Source organism: Zonotrichia leucophrys, chromosome 19, assembly GCF_028769735.1.
Source record: "Zonotrichia leucophrys gambelii isolate GWCS_2022_RI chromosome 19, RI_Zleu_2.0, whole genome shotgun sequence".
Lineage (NCBI taxonomy): Eukaryota > Metazoa > Chordata > Aves > Passeriformes > Passerellidae > Zonotrichia > Zonotrichia leucophrys.
Genome location: NC_088188.1, coordinates 5,426,186 through 5,451,355, shown reverse-complemented (window position 1 = coordinate 5,451,355; position 25,170 = coordinate 5,426,186). Strand labels below are relative to the sequence as shown.

General features: G+C 42.1%; 1 protein-coding gene across 1 annotated transcript; it reads right to left on the bottom strand.

Annotated features, from left to right (window-relative positions):
• Positions 1-1,206: 1,206 nt before the first annotated feature.
• Positions 1,207-23,124, bottom strand: TAF15 (TATA-box binding protein associated factor 15). Its single transcript, XM_064729024.1, has 16 exons — positions 23,018-23,124; positions 18,901-18,937; positions 18,041-18,089; positions 17,765-17,855; positions 17,569-17,686; positions 14,713-14,996; positions 12,959-13,073; positions 6,539-6,573; positions 5,907-5,939; positions 5,296-5,405; positions 4,663-4,792; positions 3,300-3,389; positions 2,206-2,290; positions 2,036-2,121; positions 1,838-1,940; positions 1,207-1,572 (listed from the first exon to the last, which is right to left on the bottom strand). The coding sequence occupies exons 1-16, from the start codon at positions 23,025-23,027 to the stop codon at positions 1,533-1,535; spliced, it is 1,416 nt and encodes a 471-aa protein (XP_064585094.1). The 5' UTR covers positions 23,028-23,124; the 3' UTR covers positions 1,207-1,532.
• Positions 23,125-25,170: the final 2,046 nt, after the last annotated feature.

The following is a 25,170-nucleotide window of genomic DNA, read 5'->3' as shown; positions in this document are numbered from 1 at the left end:
CAGCAGGGACACCGAGGCTGCTCTCAGTGCCTGATTCCTGCTTTCCTTCCATCCCATCCAGCTGGCACCACTCCTGATCTGCCAGCAGAACAGTGGGCAAGAGCACCCTCTAGCCTCTTCCCTCCAAACAGTAAGTCCAGCTTCAAATCATCAGCATCCAACTTTGCTAGGCCAGCAAAACAACAGGTACTGAATTCATCAACTTTCTGAACCCTCGCATGCCATACACAGGATTTTATATACTGTCACTAGTACATATATACCTCGAATTCCACTGCTTTAAGAACACAAGCTGTCCATAATCTGTGACAAATGGCTTTTCTAACACAGCAGATGCTTTCAAGAGAAACCTGAAGAAGGCCCAGCAGTCACCACATTTACAACCCTGGGTAATGCTGGTTTGCACTTTGTCACCATGACCATCAATGCACACCAAGCTGGGGAGTGGCTCATAAACCTTAACAAAAGCCATTTCTGCTCATTTCTGTGAGATATGGCCCAGCTGTAACCAGAGCCCCCAAGGACCTGTATTCATAGTGCTGCCCACTGCAATACTGGACAGCCAGAGGTTCTCTCTCTAAGGCCTGTGGTGCAGAGGCAGCACTGCCATGACCTGGCTGGGGCAGTGCCACCTTCTCAGACTGCTCCCCTCTGCAGTGACCTGCCTGAGCAGGAGGGATAATTCACCTCCCTTCCTTCCTCTCCTTTGCTGCAGAGCTCAATCCCAAATGCTCACAATGCACCTACTGAACCTCCCCTGCATCTGAACTCCAGGATGAAGCAGCTGCACAGAACACTTGTTTCCATCACCCACATTTCAAAGTGAGCAGGATGCTGCAAATCACTTTTTTTAAGCCATCCCACCTTGGATTTTGAGCTGTTCTGCCCCCTGGCAGCAGCAGAACACACTCACACTGTTTCTGCCTGCTCCCCTCAGGGTGCAGGGAATCAAAGCAGGTTTGCAGGCACCACAGGGGGGAAAAATGAAAGGAGCAGGGGACAAGTCTGCAAATCCAGGCCAGAGGATATGGATAGCAAGGAGGCTCATCACTGACCTGCCTGCAGATTCTGTGAACACACAGAGCTTGGGTCAGAGCTGCAGTGCCATTCCAAACAAGTGCCTATTTACTGTTTAAACCATACCACAGGAACACTGGGAATATGTAAGGAAATGCATGCAACTCAAGTGATTGTGAAACAGTAGGATTTCACAAATAAAACAATCAGCATTTATTGTTGTATTACAAAACACTTCATATTTTGGCAATATTTTACAGTTTATCTCTTCCTTCTTAGGGCCTGTTGAAAAGGTATGGGGTGAGGGGGGGAAGAAAAGAGGAGAATGTGGAAATTAGGATTAAATTTCAATGTCTTGCTTAAAAAAAAATCCTCCCAAACCACCCCAGTCCCTCCCACCAAAATAAAAATCTAGTTTCACTCAATTCCACTATCGAAAGAGGCCATGGGTGAAGCTGCAGGCAATTTCACTATCAAACGCATCAAGAAGACAAACAAAACATTCACAGTGGTCTTCAGTATGGTCTGTTGCGTTGATCATTTCTGAAATCATTTCTGGAAAGGGAAAGAAAAGGTTCTAAGCATGTAATAAATGAAGCAAATAACAAACAGTCCCTTCAGTCAAACATTTCTGACGTCTGTGTTTACAGAGAACCTCATCCAGAAACATTCACAAAACTCAACAGCATGAGTGCCTCTCTCTGGAAGCTCCTGTCTGTAGTGAATATTTTCATGGCAGTTGTACTTGCACACATAAACAACACTTTTCCCACAGTCCCCACCAATCCCAGAGCCAAGCAAAGGCAAAGGCTGCTCTTACCTCCCTCCCATTTTGCCCCCATAGCCTCCTCCCCTGTCGCCGCCTCGGCCGCCGCGCCCTCGATAGCCCCGCTCTCCTCCGTAGCCACCCCTGCCACGGAAATCTGGGGAAAGACATGGAAAGGCATCAGCTTCTTCAGAAAGATGCAGGTGATATGAACACCTGAAATGTTTAAGAGGTGGAGGTGGTTTTGCACACCTCCTGATGGACGTGAATCTTCTGGTCTGGGCTCCCCGCACTGGTTGCAGGAATTCCTGCGAGCGAAGTTCATGTTGCCACAGGAGCTGGAACAGACAAGGATTGCCCAGACTGAGCTGTGAAGGTGAAGCACACAGGGAACATCCCATCCCAATTCAAATGACACTTACGGGTTAGGACAAACCCAATCACCATTTTTGGGTTCCCCACTTCTGCCCTGGAAGCCCCCACCTCTTCCGTAGCCACCTCGTGAACCTGCAGACAAAATCATAATCAGAATAAAGTTCTATAAACTGCACATGACAAACAGGTATCAAAGATTGTCACTGCCTTCAGACCCTCAGTGACAGACAGACTTTTCAAGTGGAAGAAGTGTTTAATGCAAATATATTCCCATTATTTATTATAAATTCTTTTTCAGCAGTAAAGGGAAACCTGATCTGCTTGAATTGTAAATACAAACCCACTACATGCATTAATAAAATTTCTGAAAGATTTAACAAGGTATAAGATCAGTCACTTATGGCCAGACTTGAGCACAGAACAAAAATTTAACAATAAAAGAAGTCTGGATTAATCCCAGGATGCCTCTGACAGGCAGAGGGACAACATTCTTGCTTTCTGCATCACAAAATTAAGAATTTTTATACCAAGTGAAGTTGTTGAAGAATCCTTTTCCACCAGCCTACAGAACTGCCTGATTTCAGAACTGTAATTTGTTGTCAGTCACTGCCCAAAGCATGATTCCAGGAAAATGGTAATGAATACCCAGTGGATTACTGACAAAACTGTATATGCAGAGAATCAGGGAGATTGATACAGCCTTGATTAAAGGAAGCAGAAATCTAAATGCTGCTCCAGATCAGCAGCAGCTGAATTATTTCCCTGCTTTATCCCAGCTGGAAAGAGAATCTCAGAGTTTGCTGTAACAAGCAAATACTCACTGGGAACTCCCCCCTGTATATGTGGGGCTGGTACAGCTCAACATCCCTGTTACACTTTCTCTTTAAAAGCAAGGCAGACAAGATCTGGAGACTTTCCAGTTCTAAAGGAAAGCATAAATTCTGTGCTGTGCAGAAGAGATTACAGATTTCAGTTTACTTAACTGGGTTCAATCCTTATTACTCCCTTTCTTGGCAGAATCCCAAAGGCTCATATATTTGATGAATCACTGCTTCAAAGTCAACTTCTTTTTAATAAATCAATCATAGTGAAAAAGCATTTAACTGTGCAAAAACAAGAACTCTACAGACTTCAGTCCCACCTCGACGGCCACCACCTCCACCTCCTCTCATGAATTCAGGTCTTCTGGTTGCAAAAGAAACTTTGATAACATTGCCATTGAATTCTTTTCCTGTGGGAGGAGAGAAAGGATCAATACAGCTCCCAACAACATAGCAGCAAATCTAGCAAAGCAGAAGTGATTTGCACACCCAGACTGAACACAAAACTCTTGAGACACAGGGAAGCTGCAGTAAATCTCTTGGTTTTGAAAGCACTGGTCCAAAGTTGAGATGGAAACCCTGATCTGCTTGCTAAACTCTCCTCAAACACACAGATATTTTAGTTTAAATGAGATCCGTAAGTTGAATTCAAAGACATAAGAATGTCTAGAAGATTTTTGGCCATGCTCATGGGGAAGTAGTTTGGATGTTTGAACTGTCTGTAATTCCACCAAGGCAACAAGGCTTTTGTACCACTCAATAGCCACCCAAAATTCAACTCCCAAGTGTATTTAAATAAAGTTCATGATTTTCAGTGACTGCATTCTTCACAGATCCAATGTTTATCACAGACAAACAGCACTGCACATGTGCCTAATATAGTCATATTTGCCTTACCCTCTTAAACAAAAGTCAATTTGCATTTTATTAGCAAATACAAACATCAGACAAGCATGGCATGCCAATTTTTAAAGCAGTATCATTTCCCACCAGATGTAGAGCATGACCTTTTGTTTCTACCCAGTATCACTAAAATTCTGTGAACACACAAGGTGACAGGAGAAGGCACTTTTCCCTCACCCCCTTGAATTTATTATTACAAGAGTGTCACTGTACTTCCTGCAGTCTGAGGAGTTTTACATCAATATAATTCTGGGATAAATCCATCATTTTAAAACTTTGTTTTTCACTGTGTACATAAAGAGCACTCAGCACAAGATTGTCAGAAGCATTCTCAAACTTTAGGAATGCTCCCACAACACTAAAAAATATCAATGCAACCCTGTAGGGAATCCCTCCAGCTGCTAACACAGATTACAGCCCTGTTGGTCTAAACAAGAAGTGACAAACACCACCTCTCATACCTTGGGCATGGCTGACTGAGGTACAGCAGCAAACCCTCAGTTTCACTGCACATTTTTGGCTAAATCACTATCTGCTGTTTAATGAAATGAGAGAAATCCAATACACACAAGAAACAACGAAATATAGGCCTTTGCTTAAGGGAAAAAGAAACCCAAATTAACTATAATCCTAACCAAAACCCCCAAAAACAAAACCAAAAGCCCCAACCCAAAATCTACATAAATAGCAGCACTGGACCTCCAAAAAGGTAATTTATGTGCTTCTTCCACTGCCTGTCAGATTCAAAAATGGCCAAAGGAACAGGTAAGTCTCACCCACCATCAAACCAGTCGATTGCTGCTTTAGCAGAAGGAGGGTCATCAAAAGATACTGTGGCTTCTCCCTTGGGCTTGCCAGTATCCTTGTCTGTGTACAGATTTATCATGGGTTTGCCAGTCTTTTTGTTGGTCTGAAAAGAAAGGTTGTACACTTGGCATAGCAGAAACACTGGGGCAATCAGTTCAGAGCATACACTGTAACACTAAGTATCTTTAGAGAGAATATTCTCCTGGAGCTGGCCTGCAGAAACAGGATTTGACCGAAGGATACTGACTGGCTGTTAACAACAAAATGAGGTCAAGTGCATAAAATCCTAATTTAGAATGGCAGAACCAGAAGCAGCAGTCCCAGAACAGAGGCACATGTGCTGCAGTACGAGGGTGGCACAATGGGTAGAGTGTCAGGGCTATAAAGACTAAAGAAGAGACACAATGCAATCTAAATGTCACCAGGAGAAAGGTGCTAGTGCTGCCAGCTTACAAATGAGCTGTCAGCTGGGAACCCAGATAAAATATTATCTACAACTGCTGGGGAGTCAGAGAGAACTCTGCCTTGGATGATACCAGTACATTCCCAGTACACCAGCTCCACCAGCTCCCTTCCTTCTGACCCATGATTTCTCATTTCACCTACCTTTATGATACCAATCTGTTTGAAATAGTCTGCCACTTGATCTGTTGAAACATCCTCTCCAAGTCCTTGCACGAAGATGGTGTTGTTATCAGAGTTGTCAGACTCTGAATCTGTGGAAAATTAAGGTACATTTACCACAAGTTTTTGTGGGAGCAATACTTTGAGCTCAGCTCTGTGCTGCCCAGTAGAAGACCCTTAAATCCCACAGACATTTTGTGTGAAATAAAAGAGGAGCAAGGAGTTTAATTTAGAGGTTAACACCATCAGCTGAGTACACTGGACAGCTGACCTGCCTTACACCCAACATTCATGCAGCTGGGCATCCCAACCCACCAGAGCAGTGTGTGTTTTAAATAACACAAGCTTAGCAGAAGTGTGATGACAGTTAAAGCAGCTGCTTGGCTCAAGCCCATTCAGAATTCAACAGGAAATTCTTACTTGCTGCATTAACATCCAAAATTTCACATGCACTTTAATTAAATATATTTCTTTCATGGAAGGCATGTTTTAGTTAGATTTCTTTTGAGCCATGGGAACTGCAGCCACATCCATCTTTAAAAGCAGTGACCCAAGAGCTACAATCCACTCCCACTCACTGCTTGTTTCCTTACCAGCATCTGATCTCGGTCCATAATCCCTTTGACCTATGATACAGGTTTGACCAAAAAAAACAAAAAGAAAGAAAGAAAGAAAGACTATTTTTAGCACAACACATTCAAGTGACTTTTTTAGCAACAAGAAAATATACAAAGAATGTATGCAATGCATCTAAGATCTAAGACATTCACCAGAGATTTAGAGAATATTTAGATTTAAACGTTCAACAGAAGGCGTCTGTAGGACGTTAACGTGTTCTTTAACTTGCAGCATGTGGCACTTGCCACACTGATGCTGTGCTGGTGTTTGCTTGCAAATGCTGGTTGTCACATCACCAAGCAGTTTCCCACTTTTTTTTTTTTCTACCTCTAGTACCTTTCTAAGAAGCATTTGTAACAAAAATTAAAAAAAGAAAAGATAAAAAAAAAAAATCCGGTGAACGTCACTGTCTCCACAAATTCTCTCATGCAATTTGACAAAGCAGAAATCCAGTTTATTGCTACAAGTTTGGCTATTAAAACTCGTGAACACACCAGCCTCACCAAAACTCTATAATGCTTCTACTAGATAGTAACAAGATATTATTGGTGGCTTTTAGATTTATAAAGAATTTCCACTGAAACATTTTTGGATACTCGGCACTTACCACCGTAATTTTTGAAGCCACCACGGTCACCACCACTGCAGAGGAAAAATTGAAGAAATGATTTCTTCCTTAAGTCTCTACGTGCTGAGCCCAAGGCTCAATCTACAGTTAACTGATGACAAGTTGAAAATTACTGTCTGGCTGCTAAAGCACCATGTCTATGTTCTCCTCACTACCCATTCATGTTCAAAGATTAAATTACAAAAAAAGAAAATCTCTCAGGGTGCTGCATTGGAGAAGACAAGCCCTAAAGGAGTATTTTAAACTAACCCATACACATGTGGTTGGTTCAATACTTTCTCCCATCCCATCAGCCAAAATAACAGCTATTCAAAACTGGGGTTTAAAACAAAAATGGTATTTTCATGAAGATTAATGTGGGCTTTAATTGTAGATGTAATTGCTACTTTGGAATAATTAGTACTTTAGTACTTTCCTAGAAGTCAAAAGAGCTAAAATTAATCTCTATTGTTATGCATTCATAATAGAGGGGATAAATTAGCAGAATGAGCCATTCTCTGAGCAAGGGTCTGTGGGGACCTACTGTACTACAGCTCTTGGCATTACAGAGAAGGGGTGTGTGTATGTGAGCTTCAAAAGCAGAGGCCGTGAAGTTTTATTTCATTCATTCTGAAACCTGTGGCACAAAATGTAGACCAAGTTAAGAGAATACACACATCAATTTTCAGAGGTTAAAAGGGGATTTAAAACAGGTGGTTATGCCTCCAATTATGTGCATGAAAATAAACCCTCACTCTTTTTTTCACTGGATAGGTTTGTACTGGAAGGATTTTTCACAGTAGCATTTTTAATTGCATCCATGTTATGAGCACAACATAATCAATACTGAGAGCTGTCAGAAAAAAACCACTGGGTTTTTTAGAAAGTCAATAACCAAATATCAGAAGGACTCTCACATAATTTCATGTACAACTGCCTGCTTGTCCTCCTCGTCCTGAGGGCACAGCTGCCACCTCAAAATCAGGCAGGGTCACCTCATCCCAAGAGCTTTCTCACCATGATGAGAGCTCAAACCCACCAGTGTGAGCTCAAACCCTGCTGCAGAGAAACATCTGCAGCCTCTGGAGCTGTTGTGCCTCCTCACCAAAGCATTTGTGACCAGAAATCACTGCAGGTGTTAATTCCATCTGTCTGCTCCCACATCAGCCCAAACAGGGCACACAAGCACCCACCAAAAGGCAATGCAGTAAAATTAGGGAGTCATTTCTCTGGCACTCTGTCCATCTGTTACAGCAAATGGAAAGTCATAAATGGAAGCTGCTGATAGTTAACATTTATGAGAAAATCTGCCCAAAGTGAGAACCAAATAAGGTTTCAACAGGTTATTATCAAACCTGGATTAACAGACACTCTTTGGAGGATGACAGACACCTGGACAGTTTGGCACATGAGACAATATCACTTTTACTGGGACTTTTCTTAGAATAAATTTTTACTGCAGATTTTATTACTGTTCCACAGAAGAACTCTGAATGCTAAATTGCAGTGTCATTTATTCATTAATTCACTCTGCTCATTAAAAATTTTACATGCAGCATCAGTGCTGGTCTTTACTCAAGGCTGTCTGTTTTCAAGGACTGATGATTAAAAACACAATGGTGATGATAAAATTTACTGTAAATACCTTTCTGCCACCTCCAATTCACTTCAGCTAAAAAAAAACTTCATTATGACACAACAATTTTGAGTAGGATGCCTGTTTTTCTGGGATTTTAACTCAGAAACAACAACAGTAAATAACATCAATCATCTAAATGTTATGAAAATTTTCCAATCCCAGATTATGGTCCCAGCTCATCAGGACAGCAATATCCAGAACAAGTTGTGGGAAGTGTATGGCAGTTAGAAAACCCCAACAACCTAAAAATTTACACAAAGTAAGTTTGTGTCAACACATCCAGGATTTTACTAGAAGTGAGGGTTTTGTAGGATGCTGGGGTGAAAATGTGTGCACCATAATCCTGAAAAGCAGGAATTGAATATACAAAATGTAAAGAAGTCAGAGTCCAATGCCTTAATTCTGTGATACAGCAGTTCTGCACTCTGCACTAATGAGTGCCATCAATAACTTTAATTAGTTTTTAAATTAATGTCTACAAAAATACATTTTTGCCCAAGTATGCCTCAGCATGTTGTCTGCTTAGTCACACATGACCAACACAACAAAAATCTGGAACAATCTACTGACAGACACCTTTGACAGTGGATTGATGCTTTGCTACATTTTTATGTGGCATTTGATATGTGATTTATGGAGCTGCAGGTTTTTTTTTGCCACCTTCCTGCAATTGCTGGGCAAAGCTAACCAAGACTCCCTGGGATCAGGCAGATATCCAAGTCAAACACAGAAACTGCAAGCAGCTGATGCCACAATCTCAGATTTTCCCCTCATTGAGACCCAAAATTCAACCTCAGCAACTGAATTTGTCCCCACATTATTGGTATAAAACCTGTGGAAAATACAAGTGCAGCATTCACAGCCCACTGCTTTGCCAGGCCTGCACACAGACCTCAGAGATGGGTGACCAGATGGAATTTGGGGTCTTTGTAATATTCTGTGTTAGAAACATGAACAGGAGTTAAAATCCAGCAGTGCCACCAGCTAAGATAATAAATAAGAGGCTGAACTGCAGGCAGCCAGAACATGCCAAGGCACCACTCGCTGTGTGAACTTGCTGCCTCAAGTCCTCAGTTGTTCATTTCTCCCATATTCAATCACAGATTTATCATTCCCTACTAGACTTTAACTGGATTTCATCTGGATATTGCTTAATCCAGCTGGGAACATCTCTTTAAATTAAAGTGCAGGTGATACAGGGAGCTCAACATACAAGAAATGCAGTTTTATAAATATCAGATACTGGCAGAAGCAGCACTAAGAATTCAGGGACCAAATTCAGCCTGCAACATGGATCTGTCTCACCAAGTGTGTCCCTAACACCTAGAGTGTATTTTACAAACAAGAAAGGAATATTTAGTGCACCAACAGATGGGGTTTTTTCCCTTGCTTATATTTATTGCCTCTGTTCACATTTTTCCAAAGTCTCCATAAGGCTAAGCTCAAGTATATCTGTTACAAGTCAAAATATCAATTTTGAACACAAACCACACTTGTAAAACTCATCTGCAGTATGCTGCAATTTTTTTATATCACAGTAATTCCCACTCCTAATAGCTGATAAATAAAGCTGCACAGGTAGCTTGTGTTTATAGATCACCATAAAACTGCACAAGAGAGAGAAAATAATCTCTGCTGAGCAAAGTCAGGATTGCTATGACAAATCCTAACACAATGGCAAATCCTTTCTGAACTGCATCTCTGTGGTTCCCCCAGCACAGTTTGTGTGAGCAGAGCCAAAAGCAAAGCTCCTCTCACCTGCTCTGTTTGCTCCTGTGTTTCCCACTTACAGCCTTAACCAAAACAATTCAGTCCCCCAGCCACAGGAACCATTAATTCCTTGTTTTTCAGATGAGGATTTTTAAAATTGGGTGAATTTCTTAAAGTAAAACTCTGCATTCTCAAGATCTGCTGTTCCTGCTTTCTAACCAAAAGATGACATTCTTCTAACTATGAAGAAAAGAGAAATATTTTACTTCTTAGCCAGAATAAAAATTTGGGAGATCATCAATTTTTCAAGCTTCAAAACAACAGGGTGGGGAAATTCTACTAAAATCCCAAAAGATGCAATTCAAGGCCATGAAAAAAAATCTCTAGGATAATTCTGAAACCCTAAGTTATTAAAACTAAAATGTAAACTTCTGACACATGACAAAATGTATGTTCTTCACTGGACTAATATCAGCTAAAAATGTGAACAGGAATTTCTCCAAAGAGATTTTCTTCTTAATGCTGGGTGACTTTACACAGGCACTAAAGAAAAATAGTGCTGAAAGCATTCAGGCCAGGACATGAACTGGTTGTCACAATAAAACTACACCTCTAAAGCTTCTCCTTGTGCCTAAATGTCAGACAAGAAAGAATTATCATTAGCTAGGAAGAAGAGATCCATTCATTGTGGTCTCACATTTGATGTTGATTTGTTTGTAAAGTCAAGGAGCAATTTTGACATGTTATTTTCTGAGCACTGTAAAAGTCAAAGCCTGTTATTATTCCATCCCCTGCTCAAGGCCAGGTTGGATGGAGCTCTGGGATAGTGGAAGGTGTCCCTGCCCATGGCAGAGGGAGTGAAAAGTTGATTTTTGAGGTCCCTTCCAACCCAAAACCATTTTGGAATTCTGTGATTACAGCACCATTAAAGTATCAGTGCAGACAAGATTTTTAGATTATCTCCTGATGGCTGTGGAATTTTCATGGTTTAGCATTAAAAGGGGATCAGAACAACTGAAAATGGTGGCTACTGAAGATCAACCTGATACTCCTACATGTATTTTCCCCCAAGAAATAAACATATAAATAAGAGAAACCCAAGAATATAACCCCCCCAAAGAACCCTTACCCTTAAACCCCACATTTTCACAGGACTAAACATGATTTCTTACCTTATTACAAGTTATTTCCCCTTCATTATAGAGTTTGTTAATTAATTTAACCTTTTAGACTTCTCTAATAAGCATGTCTGGTAAAATACATATGTCAGAAGGAGAATCCTCTGTCACAATTATGCAAAAAGACTGAATAAAGATAGATGACACTGCAGTTCCAGAAAATTTCCACAAAAATACCCTTAAAGCCAACATCATTTAACAGAAGCAGACAGAATTCCTTCCATAAATGCCTTCCCACTTCCCTGAATTTTCCTCCACTTCTTCATTCACTTCCCCTCTTTCCCTTCTTTTGGCTCCATGATCTACATGGATGTGTGAGCAAAATTTCCTCACATTTTGGACAAACATGGCAAGAGGCTTTATTTTCACAGACATTAATACATTTGACTTTATTTTGCAAAGACCCAAGTTTGTTTCAAAGTGACAAACTCTATCAGCAGTGTGTTTTTTGAAGCTCACATTCATTGCTATTATTGGAAAGCCCTAAGCTATGGATTTTTTATTTTTAATAGTTTTTATCACAGGAATATGGAAAGTCCTAATCCACAAAGAAAATCTTGATTTAAGAAAAAAGTTCAATTTTAACTGGAAATTAAAATTAACTTAGAAATTATTTTGCTGGTTATTTTTGTTTTATGTGAGGTGCTATATATTATAGAATTCTTTGTTATATACATTTATACTATACTGTATATAATATAGTTTATTTATAGTATATAAATTTGTTGTTATTATAAAAATATTACAGAAAATATGCATTAAGTTTATATTATATAAACCCCCAGCAAACATAAAATAACATTAATATTATTTTCTAATTGTGCTACCACACCTAATTAGAAGAGGTAAGATCCTCCTACATCATTATAAACAATCCATTAAGTACAATTTAGGAGCATCTCAGATGCAGGCAGATTTTAAATATTATTTAAAATAAATACCTTTACAAGTAACCAAGTAGAGGATTATTTTATTTAAATCAGATCAGTTCCAACAGAAAACACTATATAATTATAGAGTTTTTCATCTGGAATTTAGGAATAACCCAGAGCTGTGCAGCCTTTTGAAGGGTAAGTGGTGCTGACAAGCAACACCTCAAAGCTCTCTGGAAGCTTCAACATTCCTGCCCTGCATCAGTGAGCTCTGTGCACCTCCCACCACTCAGAGGGACACAAAGGGGAGCCTGTGGTGTGAGTTATTAATAAATAATATGTCATATGTTTAATTCAGTAGGCTTTAAAGCCAAGGTCCCAATTGCAGACCTCGGCATGAGATCATCTGCAAGCACAGAATTAAATATGTGCATAAATTTTCTTGACAGTGCAGGGCCTAAGGCAATGGGGAAAGGGGTGATAGCATTGTTAGTATTTCAGATCTGCCCAAAATAAACGTGTTCAGACTGACAAATAAATCAATAATAAAAATATGTGGATTTTAATAGAAGTTCATAACTGAAAAAAAGCAACAAAGAATAAATAATGTTACTGCTAAATTATTCAAGGCCAAAATAGTTCCCTGGTAAATTGTGAGTTACATTAGGTATAAATTACATTTTTCTCAATTGTCTGTTGGTTTTCTCATCACTGAAAACAAGTGATGGGCTGGGGCAGTTTTTGTATTGCAACTCATGCAAATAAAATGCAGCTGTGTGTCAAAACAATCAAATGCCTCCTCTCAACCTATGTGAATCAAAAGCTGCTCCCCTAGGCAAAACCCATTTCTGTGCAGTGCAGAAAGGTTTAATTTTAGAAACCTTCCAGTTTTGGAAATCTAAACCTGAACCACCTTAGGAATAGACATCTAATAACCAAAAATAAAAAGCAAATAATAGGAATAACTAAATAATAGGAAACAAGGGTAAGGAGCTGCAGGCACTGGAATGAGATCACTTACCTATATCCAGACATATGACCTCTTCCATCCATGTCATATCCCCCTCTACCTCCTCCCTGTGACCCGCCATATCCTCTATTATCTTCTCCATACCTGCTCTTTTCACGGCGATCATCTGGGAGGAGTCAAACCAAACAGAGTCAATTGTAGTGCAAACTGCAGCACAGAGAGAATTCACACCCTGCAATTCCCACCTCCTCTTCATTTACATCTGAAATGTATCAACTCCTAAATCTCTCTGATATTCTCTGTGCCAAAAATGAAAAAAAAACCCTCAAACTTTGCTCCATTATCTCCAGGGTCACTGAGTATATCAAATTGTAAAAACCACTCTGTAATTACATTCCACTTTCCAAACATTAAACACATATTGGCTAAAATACACTTTCCATTTGATTTCCATATATTTGATTTCCATACAGTCCTCCCAGTTTGCAAAAGACATCGCTGAAGACAGAACAAGGATAAATAGAGTGGGTTGTGCTGCTGGTGTGAAGTTAATGCAAAAAGAAAGCTTCATCTTCAACTTCTCCTATCTCACAATTCACCTACACAGCATAAAGCTGGAATGTGAAGTGCAGAAGCTCTTCATGACTGATCAAGACATGTCACCCTCGTGCAGGAAGAGGGTTCAAAATAGCTTGGGGAAGAAAAAATCCATCCAGAATTTGCAGAACTGAGGGGCAGAGGCTCTGCAATGCTGTTCTAACACACCTAAATGGAACCATTTTGGGACCCCAAGAGATTTGAATCTCCCATCTCAAAACAATGTTTTGAAAGTCTTAACTAATAAACATCCATCAGAATATCAGCATGGAAAAGAATTTAAGTATCCATCAAATTAAACTGCTTGCAGAAGGAAATCCAACCATTTCACAGAGCTTCTTCATGACTGATCAAAACATGTCACCCTCGTGCAGGAAGAGGGTTCAAAATAACTTGGGGAAAAAAAATCCATCTAGAATTTGCAGCACTGAGGGGCAGAGGCTCTGCAATGCTGTTCTAACACACCTAAATGCAACCATTTTGGGGGCCCAAGAGATTTTAATCTCCCTACAATGTTTTGAAAGTCCTAACAAATAAAACATCCCCCAAGAATATCAACATGGAAAAGAATTTAAGTATCCATCAAATCGAACTACAGAAGGAAATCCAACCATTTCACAGAGCTTCTTCAAGACATGTCACCCTCGTGCAGGAAGAGGGTTCAAAATAGCTTGGGGAAAAAAATCCATCTAGAATTTGCAGAACTGAGGGGCAGAGGCTCTGCAATGCTGTTCTAACATATCTAAATGGAACTCAAGAGATTTTAATCTCCCTTCTTTCAATATTTTGAAAGTCTTAACAAATAAAACATCCCCCAAGAATATCAACATTGAAAAGAATTTAAGTATTCATCAAATTAAAATGTTTGCAAAAGGAAATCCAACCATTTCACAGAGCTTCTGCTCAATTTTATTGGTCAATACTGAATTCAAGCTGTCAATTTTACCTATAGTTTCCCTTCTGGGACTGGCAGGATTGCTGGGAGTGCCCATATGAGCTTTGGTGCTGGTTACAGCCAGACTGCTGGTCATAGGAGCAGCAACCTCTTTGGGTTGAGAGATTTTAATGTCCCTACAATGTTTTGAAAGTCTCAACAATTAAAACATCCCCCAAGGATATCAACATGGAAAAGAATTTAAGTATTCATCAAATTAAACTGCTTGCAGAAGGAAATCCAACCATTTCCCAGAGCTTCTGCTCCATTTTACCTTGGCTGTTGTGGCTATAGCTTCCCTTCTGAGACTGGTAGGATTGCTGGGAGTGCCCATATGAGCTTTGGTGCTGGTTATAGCCTGACTTTTGGTCATAAGAGCTCTGGTGGCCATAGCCAGACTGCTGGTCATAGGAGCCCTGGTGGCCATAGCCCGAGTGCTGGTCATAGGAGCTGGACTGCTGGTCATAAGAGTCTTGGTTTTGTCCATAGCTTGACTGCTGGTCATAAGAGCTTTGGTGCTGACCATAGTTTGATTTTTGTTCATAAGAGCCTCTTCCACTTAAAACAAACAGAATTGGAATTAATAGCTAAATGTCCAGAGAATAGAGAGGAAAATAATGGTTGAAAATTCATGATATTGCTAACATTTCCTAATTGCAGTTAACTCATTATGTAAATTAGGAGCATCACTCCTCTCACATGTCCCAGTCCAACATTTGCTTTCCCCCCTCTCCCCAGTACCATCAATGGCTGATTGTGACCTGCTGAACAGCAAATCCTTCCCTCTGAGCTGCAGGGCAGAGCCTCAGTGCTCATGTTGGATTGTGCAAACACTTGCTGCCTAAAAAATCCCCAAATTTTGCTTTTTGCTTTTTGAATTGCAACTCCTCTTCTTCTAGGCATTCTACAATTTTATCAAGAATTTTTCTAACTGTAATATACCTGTGGTTCTTCTCATTTCAGTGCCATCTACACTATCCCAGCAGCCCTCACCAGAAACACTGAGCAGCATCACATCCAGGCTGCTCCAACACAATGCAGCTCCACATTCCAAGAGGGAGTCATAAATCTTCTCTAAGATTAAGATTAATAACTTTAGAGCAACCACAAGGGAATCTCACCTGCACCACACTTGCCTACACCACACTACTTCAGTAGAAACTGAAGTATTTTGAAAATCTAGATATATGAGACAATAGTTCTCTTAGCCTTTCATGGCAAGGCATAATATAGATTTATGAGAAATAAATTGCATCCAGGGAACACTGGCTGTTACTCATTCCTTTGTTTCCCCCAGGTACTTAGTTGTGCCTTAGCTGTCTTATTTTTTCAGTAACTGAAAAGAATCTCTGACCTCTACCATCTTTTCTTCCCTTCTCCCTCCCTGCTTCCACCCTTTTTGGAAGGATGAGGCACCAGATCTGCCACTCTCCAGTCCCTGGCAATCTTACTTGCTAGTGAAAGTATCTCAGAAAAAGGAAAAAAACCCACCAGAACCTCCAGGAAGTTTCCAGCAGCTTTTCAAAGCACTTTCAGATGTAGTGCATTGGGTCTAACCAATCCCAAAATATCCCATCTGTGTAAATACCATTTAATCTGCTCTCCCCCACTTCTAGCCTAGATCTCAGCTTTAACCTTGCTAATCCCAGTGGTAAACAGCTTGGGAGGATTCTTGTTATTATCTCCATTTCAAAAAAGTCAGCTCTGCTTTAGCCTTTGCATCTTTACCACCAAAGGCAGCATTGCTGAAAGCATCCACTATTTGCTGTCTTCCCTCCCCTAGGATGTGACAGCTGCAGTTTTGTGGCACCCTCTCCAAAGCTGCTACCATTTAATTTCTCAGTTTCTCCTTATTTGTTACAACCCAACATTGAGGAGCTTTCCTTCAAGGTCTTTTCTTCATTTTCTAGATCACAAACTTGCTGGAGAACCTATGTGCTGTATTTTTATTCTACTGGACATCTACAGAGTTAAAAACGACATTATTACCTCTAATAAATACTCAGAAAACAAAGCAAAACAAAATTTAACTGTGTACCTGCCATTGTTACAGAAGCAAAAATGACATCTGAGTGAAAGCACTTATTGCTGGCAGATTAAGATTTTTTTTTTTTAATATTAAAATGTTTTATTGTAAGAACTACAAAACCAGAAACCAGGTAGAGGTTTGCTCAAGACCAGATTGTTTTATCACTTCAAAATCATTGTGATAATTGTTTTATCACCTTGTAAAAAATACAAAACCATTTGGACCTTGGACACAAGCAGGAGGTTTAGGACTCAGAGCATTTCAGAGAGGTCACAGGAGCCTCAGTAAAGCTCCAACACAAGCAGTGACCTGGGGGGAGGCACAAAGCCTGTAAAGCAGACAGGGGAGGTGTTCTAGCATTAAATGGCCTTTTTAGTCATTCTGGGAAGTTGGGTTGTGTTTTCCAACATACTTTCAAAGCTGTATCTTTAATCCTCCTGAAATTGAATCCAATACAACATCACAAGTAAAATACATTTGCAATAGCACAGAGTGCAGCATGCATGGGCACATTTAATTTCCTGACAAGGATATAAACCCACCATGTTCTGAGAACTCTACTTAGCTGGAAAACCAAAATATATTTCTTACATGATATTTTTGAATCCCTTCTCTTTCAAGAAAAGGCATTCTGAGCCAGATAAGCAGTCTGCAATCTGAGAGCAGCTAAGAGTTCCACTGCTAAGAGCTTATTTGAAGTTAATAAAAGAGCTCTGTGAGTTTATACAAAAGAATGTGATTGGAGAGGGATTTGATAGGTCTTTCTCCTAATCAAAACACTCTGCCAAGTCCATTCTTCATTGTAGCCACAATCCAAAGACTTTCTGAAGTGCATGTCCCCATACAGCTTGACTTCAAAACAACTACACCCATCCTTCTCACATAAAGAAATATTCTGCCTGTACCTCCTTTCAGACATTAAACATGTTTCAAGGATGTGGATCTTCAAATATTTGTATTTTTCTCAGCAATATTAGCAAGAAATTGTTATAGCTCTAGTTAAGAATGTGTCAAAACCATCAAATGCCTGGTCTCAATCCATGTGATTTGTGACTACTAGACAATACTTTAAATAGATACTGATAAATTCTGCTTCCTTACCCTCTGGATGACCCTTTCTGCTGCCCCTGGCTGCCATAGGACTGCTGGTTGTAGGAGCTCTGATTCTGATTTTCATAATTAGATTCATCATCATATCCCTGGGAATCTTGTCCATAACCTGGAAATGGAGGAAGAAAATTTTTAGTCAATATTCACCTTTTCAATCCTGCCAATGAATGTAACAAGCTAGCCAAACCTGATTGATTTTGTCCATAGTTCCCATGATAGCTTCCATAGTTCTGTCCATAGGAGGAATTGTCTCCACTCTGCCCATAACCAGAATATCCCTGTAATTTCAAGAATGTACTCAAATAAGTGGAACTTCCACAGCAGTAAATCACAATTTTCCTTGGCTAGACACAACTGCAAACATCAAGCACAGCTGAGACTGGAATTCTTCCTGGCCCAGGAACAATTTTTTTTCACTCAAGGAACATCTGCTTTGAAAGCCACAAGGTTTTTTTCAACATACCTGTCCTTGTCCATAATTCTGACTGCTCTGATTGCCATAGGATGAGTAGCTGGAAGAGAAAAATGCATTTAGGCAATGTTTAGAGTGCCCTCCACACAGGCTGGAAAGTAAAGGTATTTTTGGTGTCTCTGAGTTTCTCTTCATTCCAAAAATAGGTGTTTAATCCAAGTACTGCAGTTCCAGGCATATTAAAACTGCATCAATGAATTAATGGTTGACTGGCAGAAGCCAGAAGAGCTCATTTTAATTTCTGCTGTGTTTCAAATATAAATTTTAAGTCCATGAAAGCTGGGTTTGCCATAATTTTATATTATACTTACTCATTATTCTGCCACTTTAAGCCAGAAGAAGCACATGCTGAAACTCATCATACTGAGATACAAACCCAAACTCAGGCACAAAGCCTCATGATCCTCATTAGCACAGGCAGCATTAGCCATGATTTTTATACTTCCATAAAAACTCTTGTCTCACTGATCAAAACATGCCCTGCAGCCTTGGGCCATGTAACAAATATCATAACCTTTGGCTAAAATCTCAGTGAACAGCTTAAGGCAATCACATGGAAAGTATTTCTCTATATTCATGTAATTTCAAAAGTTCTCACTATTATAAGACATCATTCCAATTTACATCCATTTACATTGCATGACCATTGTCTTCTTTTCAGGAATACACACTGATTTCTCTTGTTTTATAAGACATCTTGAGAAAGGCCCAGGTGCAAGCTTTCTGCATCCTTAATTCCAAAAACCTATCAATACTCCATCCTGAACAATCAGCCATCATGCTGGGAATAATAAATTGTATTTTAGTTTGCAGATGTAATTGCTAACAGCAAAACAGAAATCCTTACATACCTCTGCTGGCCCCCAGACTGACTGTAACTTCCAGAATCTAGGAAAAGAAATAAATCATATTGAGAATTTCCAAGGAATATTTTAGTCTCTACTTGCTAGAGGAGAAAATCTGGGGAGAGGAAGAAAGGTTCAGGTACACTGGATATTAAAACTACCATCCCTGCAGAATGAAGCTTCCTCTTCATTAACAAAAGTGAAAATATGGAGACTGGAATGACAGCAGCACAAGGTGTGGGGGACACACACACTTGGAAATGTCCTTTTTGAAGGAATTCTGTTTTCAAGGAGTCTTTTCAAACACCCAGAACTGTAGAACCCCTCCAATGGCTATAGAGTACAGTGCCATCATCAATGAGCAGAATGCAGCAGCTTAATTAATCAAGCAAAGCTAAGTAGGTCAGTGCAGCTGAACCCCTTTTTGGGATGCTCTGAGAAAGCTCTGCTGAGCTAAAGGGCACAAACACAGAATGGGAGATGGAAAACCAGGGATGGAGGAGCCACCACACTTCCCTTTGCTGCTGCTGCGAGGGGAAAATCCCAGCTGAGAGCTGAGCAGCACGTGAGAGATGCAGCACACAGAACACACACACAGAACACATACAGACACACAGAACACAAATACACACACACACACAGAATACACACACACAGAACACATACAGAACACAAATACACACACACACACAGAGAACACACAGAGAATACACACACACAGAGAGAATACACACAGAACACAAACACACACGCACAGAACACACAGACAACACAAATACACACACAGAGAATACACACACAGAACACACAGAGAACACACACACACAGAACACACACACACAGAGAATACACACACAGAACACACACACACAGAACACAAACACACACACAGAATACACACAGAACACAAACACACACACCGAGAATACACACACACACAGAACACACACACACAGACACAGAACACACACACACAGAGAACACAAATACACACACACAGAGAATACACACACACAGAGAATACACACACACAGAGAATACACACAGAACACAAACACACACGCACAGAACACACAGAGAACACAAACACACACACAGAGAATACACACACACAGAACACACAGAGAACACACACACAGAACACACACACACACACTGAACACACACACTGAACACACACACTGAACACACACACACCGAGGCTCCCTCAGCCCACATCCATCCCCAGCCCAGCTCTGCAGAATTCCTCACTCTGCCCCATGCCCTTCCAGCCTCTATCCAGCTCCCTTCCCAGGCAGGAAGAAATCTGCTTGAAATTCCCACCTTCTTGTTAAAACCCAAACTTTCTGGATAAGCCCTGCGATTTTTCTCTTCAAGAATTTATAGAAATACTCTTGTGCCATGGTGTAATAAAATCTATCAGGAATTTCTCATCCCCATTTTCACCCTTCCCCCCACATTCTCTCTCCAGCCTCCATCCCCAGAAGTGCCTAAAACGCTGACACTGAGAATTAATGACAAGGCAGGGTAAATGTCAGAAATGACCGTGACCATTTTCCAATCAAAACACTCATCAGATTGCTGAATGTGCTCATTACACCTCCCCCAGCAGGCCATAAATCCAATCGTGCCCGTGGTTACAGAGCTGAAGCAGAGCTGTGATCAGGCATCACCTGAGGTGACGGATGTGAGATGGGGGGGATCACCCCAGATATTCACACACAAAACTGCATTTTAATGGTAAGCAACATTAAAGTATCCCATTACCCTCAAAGCAACACAAAGTATCCCATTTCATATTCTGTAACAGAAACATTTACTAAACATGAGATGAAAGGAGGTTAGATTTCACATGTCCTATAAAGCAGTTTCACTCAGATGTGAATTTCTCCTCCTTCTGCACTGCTACATAAATATTGCATTGCTTTTTCATAGTGAAAAGCAATTAAAAACCCAATGTAGAGGTGCAATTCAAAAGGGGTAAGGTAAAATTTTTCATTTCCATTTAAATGATCACAAAGATTAATATTAAATAGATAACCACATTGTGAAACATGGTTGTGGCTTAACTCCAACATTTCTATGCCATTAATATTGCTAATTAAAGAATATTAATAGCAATTTCAGAATATCTTGAGTAAGGATAGAATTAGCTAGAAATATAAGAACTGCATTTCATCTCCTTAACAAACTTCCACCAAACCACAACATTTTGGAAAAAAAATTGAAAGCAACCAGATAAGGAGCCTGTAAAACATGAAAACACACAAGCAGAGGAATTTCCTTTATTTATACAATTTTCTACATCCTCTGCTTGACCTCTTGCAGACTTCTGATCAATTTATTTTTGTGGGCTCAATGGGGACAAGAGTCTGTAAGGATTTTTGGAAATAACAGTTTATTCTGGAAATTCCTACACTGACTTTTTTTTTTTTTATTTAATGTTTAAAAAGTTCATGGAAGGATTTCCTGTTGATGAATTGGGATGTAGCAGCTTTATCACCTTGCACTGCTCAGGGGGTTTATTCCTCTCAAGACAGAACAATCTGCTGTGTACATTTGAAAACTGAGATTTTCTTATTAAGTAATTCATATAAAGGAGCAGTAGTGCCTCTCAGTATCCTCCAAAGAAAAAGAAGCTCATGTTTGAACATCACTAAAAACAGAAGAGACACTCAGTGCTTGAATGGTCAGCAGCTGATAGATGAGTGGAAAGTGGATGTAATTTATAGAAAAATTCGTGATTTGGACACATCTGCTTTTCCTGAATGAAAGGATTCCTGCAGCAGCCCTTGCTTTGTTTGTATTGTCTATCACTCACGCACACAACACGAGACAACGCCAAAATGGCTCGACCACAACAAAACATGGCTCGCTCCACAAAGCACGGGCAGCCTTGGAATTCCTCCTCCCACTCTGGGCCACACCAGTACCCACACCTCGCCAAGGCTGCCCTGCCGGGGGAGCAGCCATCAAAGGGGTGAAGGAATTGTGCTCAGAGAGGCCCCAGGGGAGGCTGGGCTGGCTCAGGTCACCAGGGAGAGCAGATCCTGCCTCTGTGCTCGGCTAAAGCCCCGCTGGAAAACAATCCCAGCCAGGGCGGTGTTAAACCCACAGCAGGGGTGAAGCCCCCCCGGTTCACACTGTGGAGAGCAGAGAGGGCAGAGCAGAGGCAGCACATACAGGGACACAAAGGTGGCACACACCGGGACACAAAGGTGGCTCCCCTGCTGGAGGTAGGGAGGGCATTGCCCATGTAAAGAAGGGCAAGACCCCAGGGAGGATGTGCCCGCATTCCATGGGGGTGCTGGTCCAAATGGGGAGCACACAAAGCAGGTTATGGAGAGGGGCACGACGCAAACGTGATCCCCATCTCACAGCGGGATGGGGTCACACAACCCCATCACAATATGATGAGGGGAACCACAACCCAAAGTCGGGGTTCACACAGGAGAAGGGCTGTGACCCACAAGGGGGAGCTTCCCTATCACATCGGGGGGGAACTGAACACAACCCAAAAGTGGGGGAGCCTACAGTGGGGGGTATGAACCAAAACAAGGCCCACATCTCACACACGGGGGGACACACAACCCAAGGCGGGCGGGCCTACAGCGGGAAGCATGAACCAAAATGGGGTCCACACTCACACTGGAGGGGCTGTGGCCTAAAAGGGGGCTCAGACCCCATTAGGACGGGTGTACCCCACGCTTCATCGGAGCACAGGCCCCCACAGGGGCCCTGCCCCCAGGGCCCCCCCATTGCGACACGGGTGGGGGGCGCGCCCGCCAGGCCACGCCCCCGCGCCTAAAGGGGCGTGACCCGCGCGGCTCGCACAGCGGGGCTCCCCCGGGAGGGGGCGTGGCCTCAGCCGAGGGGGGCGTGCCCACGGGGGCCACCGGCGGGGGCGTGGCTCCCCTCCCCCTCACCGAGCGCAATGGTGGGCCGGGGGGGGGGCGTGAGGGAAAAAGCGGGCGCGTCCCCCGCAACATGGCCGCGGCCTTTCCCACATGCGCCACATGGCGCTCGCTCCGCCCGCCCTCCCGCGCCCCACCGCGCCCGCGCTCGGCGGCGGGAAGCGGAGCCGCCGCTGCCCGCTGAGCCCGGCGGGGCTGGCGGCACCTACCCGAAGCCATGGCGGCGGCGCTGAGGGGCGGAGGGAGCGGAAGGAACGCAGAGAGCGACCCGCCCGCCGCGCCGGCCGCGCGCACACTGAAGCACCCGCAGCTCGCGCGGACTGCGGGGCCGGGCGGCCAATCAGAGCCCGCGGCGTCTACCACTCGCTGGGGAAGCGGGGGGGGAGAGGAGATGAGCTGGACCGTGCCAAAGTACAGCGGGCGGGGGGCTTGTACCAAGGGGAGAGGATGCGAGGATGTGCGGGCAGCGTCAAAGGATTAAATTAATTAAATTAAATTAATTAAATTAATAAACGCACAGGGCACGGTCAGGGTGCGCAGAGGGAAATGAGAGGTTTGCACACCCGCCTTTCAGCAGCAGCCCCTCTGTTTCCCTCAGTACCCCATTTGTGCATCACCGTTTGTAGCAGATGCTAAATGGGCTTAGAGAAAACATCCAAAATCTGAGTCCTAAAGGAAAAATAAAAAAGGTTTGCCAGAGTTTCTGGGTATCCTAAAAGGCCAAATATCAACCTGGAGAATGATTTTCCAAAGAAAGGGACGGGTCATGATCTTGGGAGCCACTTCTGTGAAACGTGAGGGTTGGTTTGCTTTAGAGGAAGAGTGATGAAATGAGAAGACAGCAAAAGCGACCTTGATTATTTAATCTGATTATTTTTAGAAGTTGTATTTCTTGTTTCACATCAAACCACCCTCTTGTGAGAGTTGGTAAGTGAACAGTTGTGCCTTTCTCTCTAGGGACAGTCTGCATGTGCAGACTGAGAACAGTGAGAATTTACCCTGGTTTTTTTTTTTTTTTATATATATAATTTTCAAGGCAGTGAGGAGCTTTCTCTGATTTCAGCTGAATGCTTTGAGCAGATTTACAGAGAAGTTGGCCTGTTTCTTTCCCCCCTGGGCGTAGCAGCAGGAGGCAAATCCCACTGCCACAGCCAAAAATAAGTTTGGGCAAAACAAGCAGTGACTGGAATGATTAATTAAAGAAAAAAAATAAATAAAAGGGGGTTGAGCTCCCTGCCTGTCTTTTGGTTTCTCCTTGAGAAACTTCATTCCTCCAGCCACGATGTCTTCTACTGCTCTGTGAGTCTGTCTGTGCCAACCTGGGAGCTCACAAAGGGATTAGGGCAGATCCCAAACGATGCTCCCTAAACAGGGGATGTGGGGGATGTAGAGCCCCTTGGTGTTTGTGCATTCCTCAGGGGCTGAAGGCTTCTCATATGTGGAAATGGAAATATTTCAGAGAGAGTTTCAGGTTTTTGTGCCTGCCTGCTGATAGATCTGTGCTATGGTCCCAACCAAAAACTTTGAAGCTGAGATGTGGGGAAAACATCAGCCCTTCAACCCTCTGCTCTTTCCCCTTGGCTGGAAATTATTCCAGTTGCTTCAAATCCTTTTCCATGCTGCAAAATCAGAGGTGGTGTGGAAGGTGGGTTTGTTCTGATCCTTCTTAAATCCAAACCCTTCTGGGATTCTGTGAAGCAGCCAGAGTGGGCACACAGCACAGAGCTCACAGGGTCACTGAGGGTTAGAAGTGACCTCTGCAAACACCCAGTCCAAGGCAGGGCCACCTGGAGCAGGTGACACAGGAACACACCCAGGTGGGATGTACAGTTTTCTCCTTTTGTGCAAATATACTCTTTTCCTACTACAATATCCACAGCCACATCCCCAGCTACAAGCTCATGAACCACTAACTTTGTATAAAGCTAGCCAATGGTCATGATCACAGGGAACCTTCACCCTGAAGAAATCAGATTAAGTTCTCTGTATTTCATTGTGTTTGGATGTTTTTATCACAAACATTCCTTTTAGTGCAGCATCAGCCTCTCATTGCATGGCTGAGACAACAGAAAGATGGCAAAAGCTCACCTACAACCAGAGCAGACAAACTTTCCTTTACTATTCCCCACATTTCATCATCTCCTTTTGTCCACAAGACCTGCAGGAAGTTTGGCATCGTCATTTTTGAGCTGCTGATTCCTCTCCTAACTCTGACCAGAACTGGCCAAACAATTAAGCCAATATTCTGGGGGATTGAAGGCAGACAACACAAACCTGCCACAGGTTTTGATATGAGCATGGCAGGAGCAGCTTTGGTGTGGATGTTCCACTCAGCCTTTGAGTCCCATGTCCAGTTCTGGGG

What these genes read in the sequence shown, in the direction of transcription:
- TAF15 (XM_064729024.1), bottom strand. An exon ending in CTATAGCCACAACAGCCAAG is followed by an intron (nt 13,074 to 14,712) that starts GTAAAATGGAGC and finishes GACTCCTCCCAG; the next exon opens with ATGATCGCCGTGAAAAGAGC. An exon ending in GGGGGCAAAATGGGAGGGAG is followed by an intron (nt 1,573 to 1,837) that starts GTAAGAGCAGCC and finishes TTCCCTTTCCAG; the next exon opens with AAATGATTTCAGAAATGATC.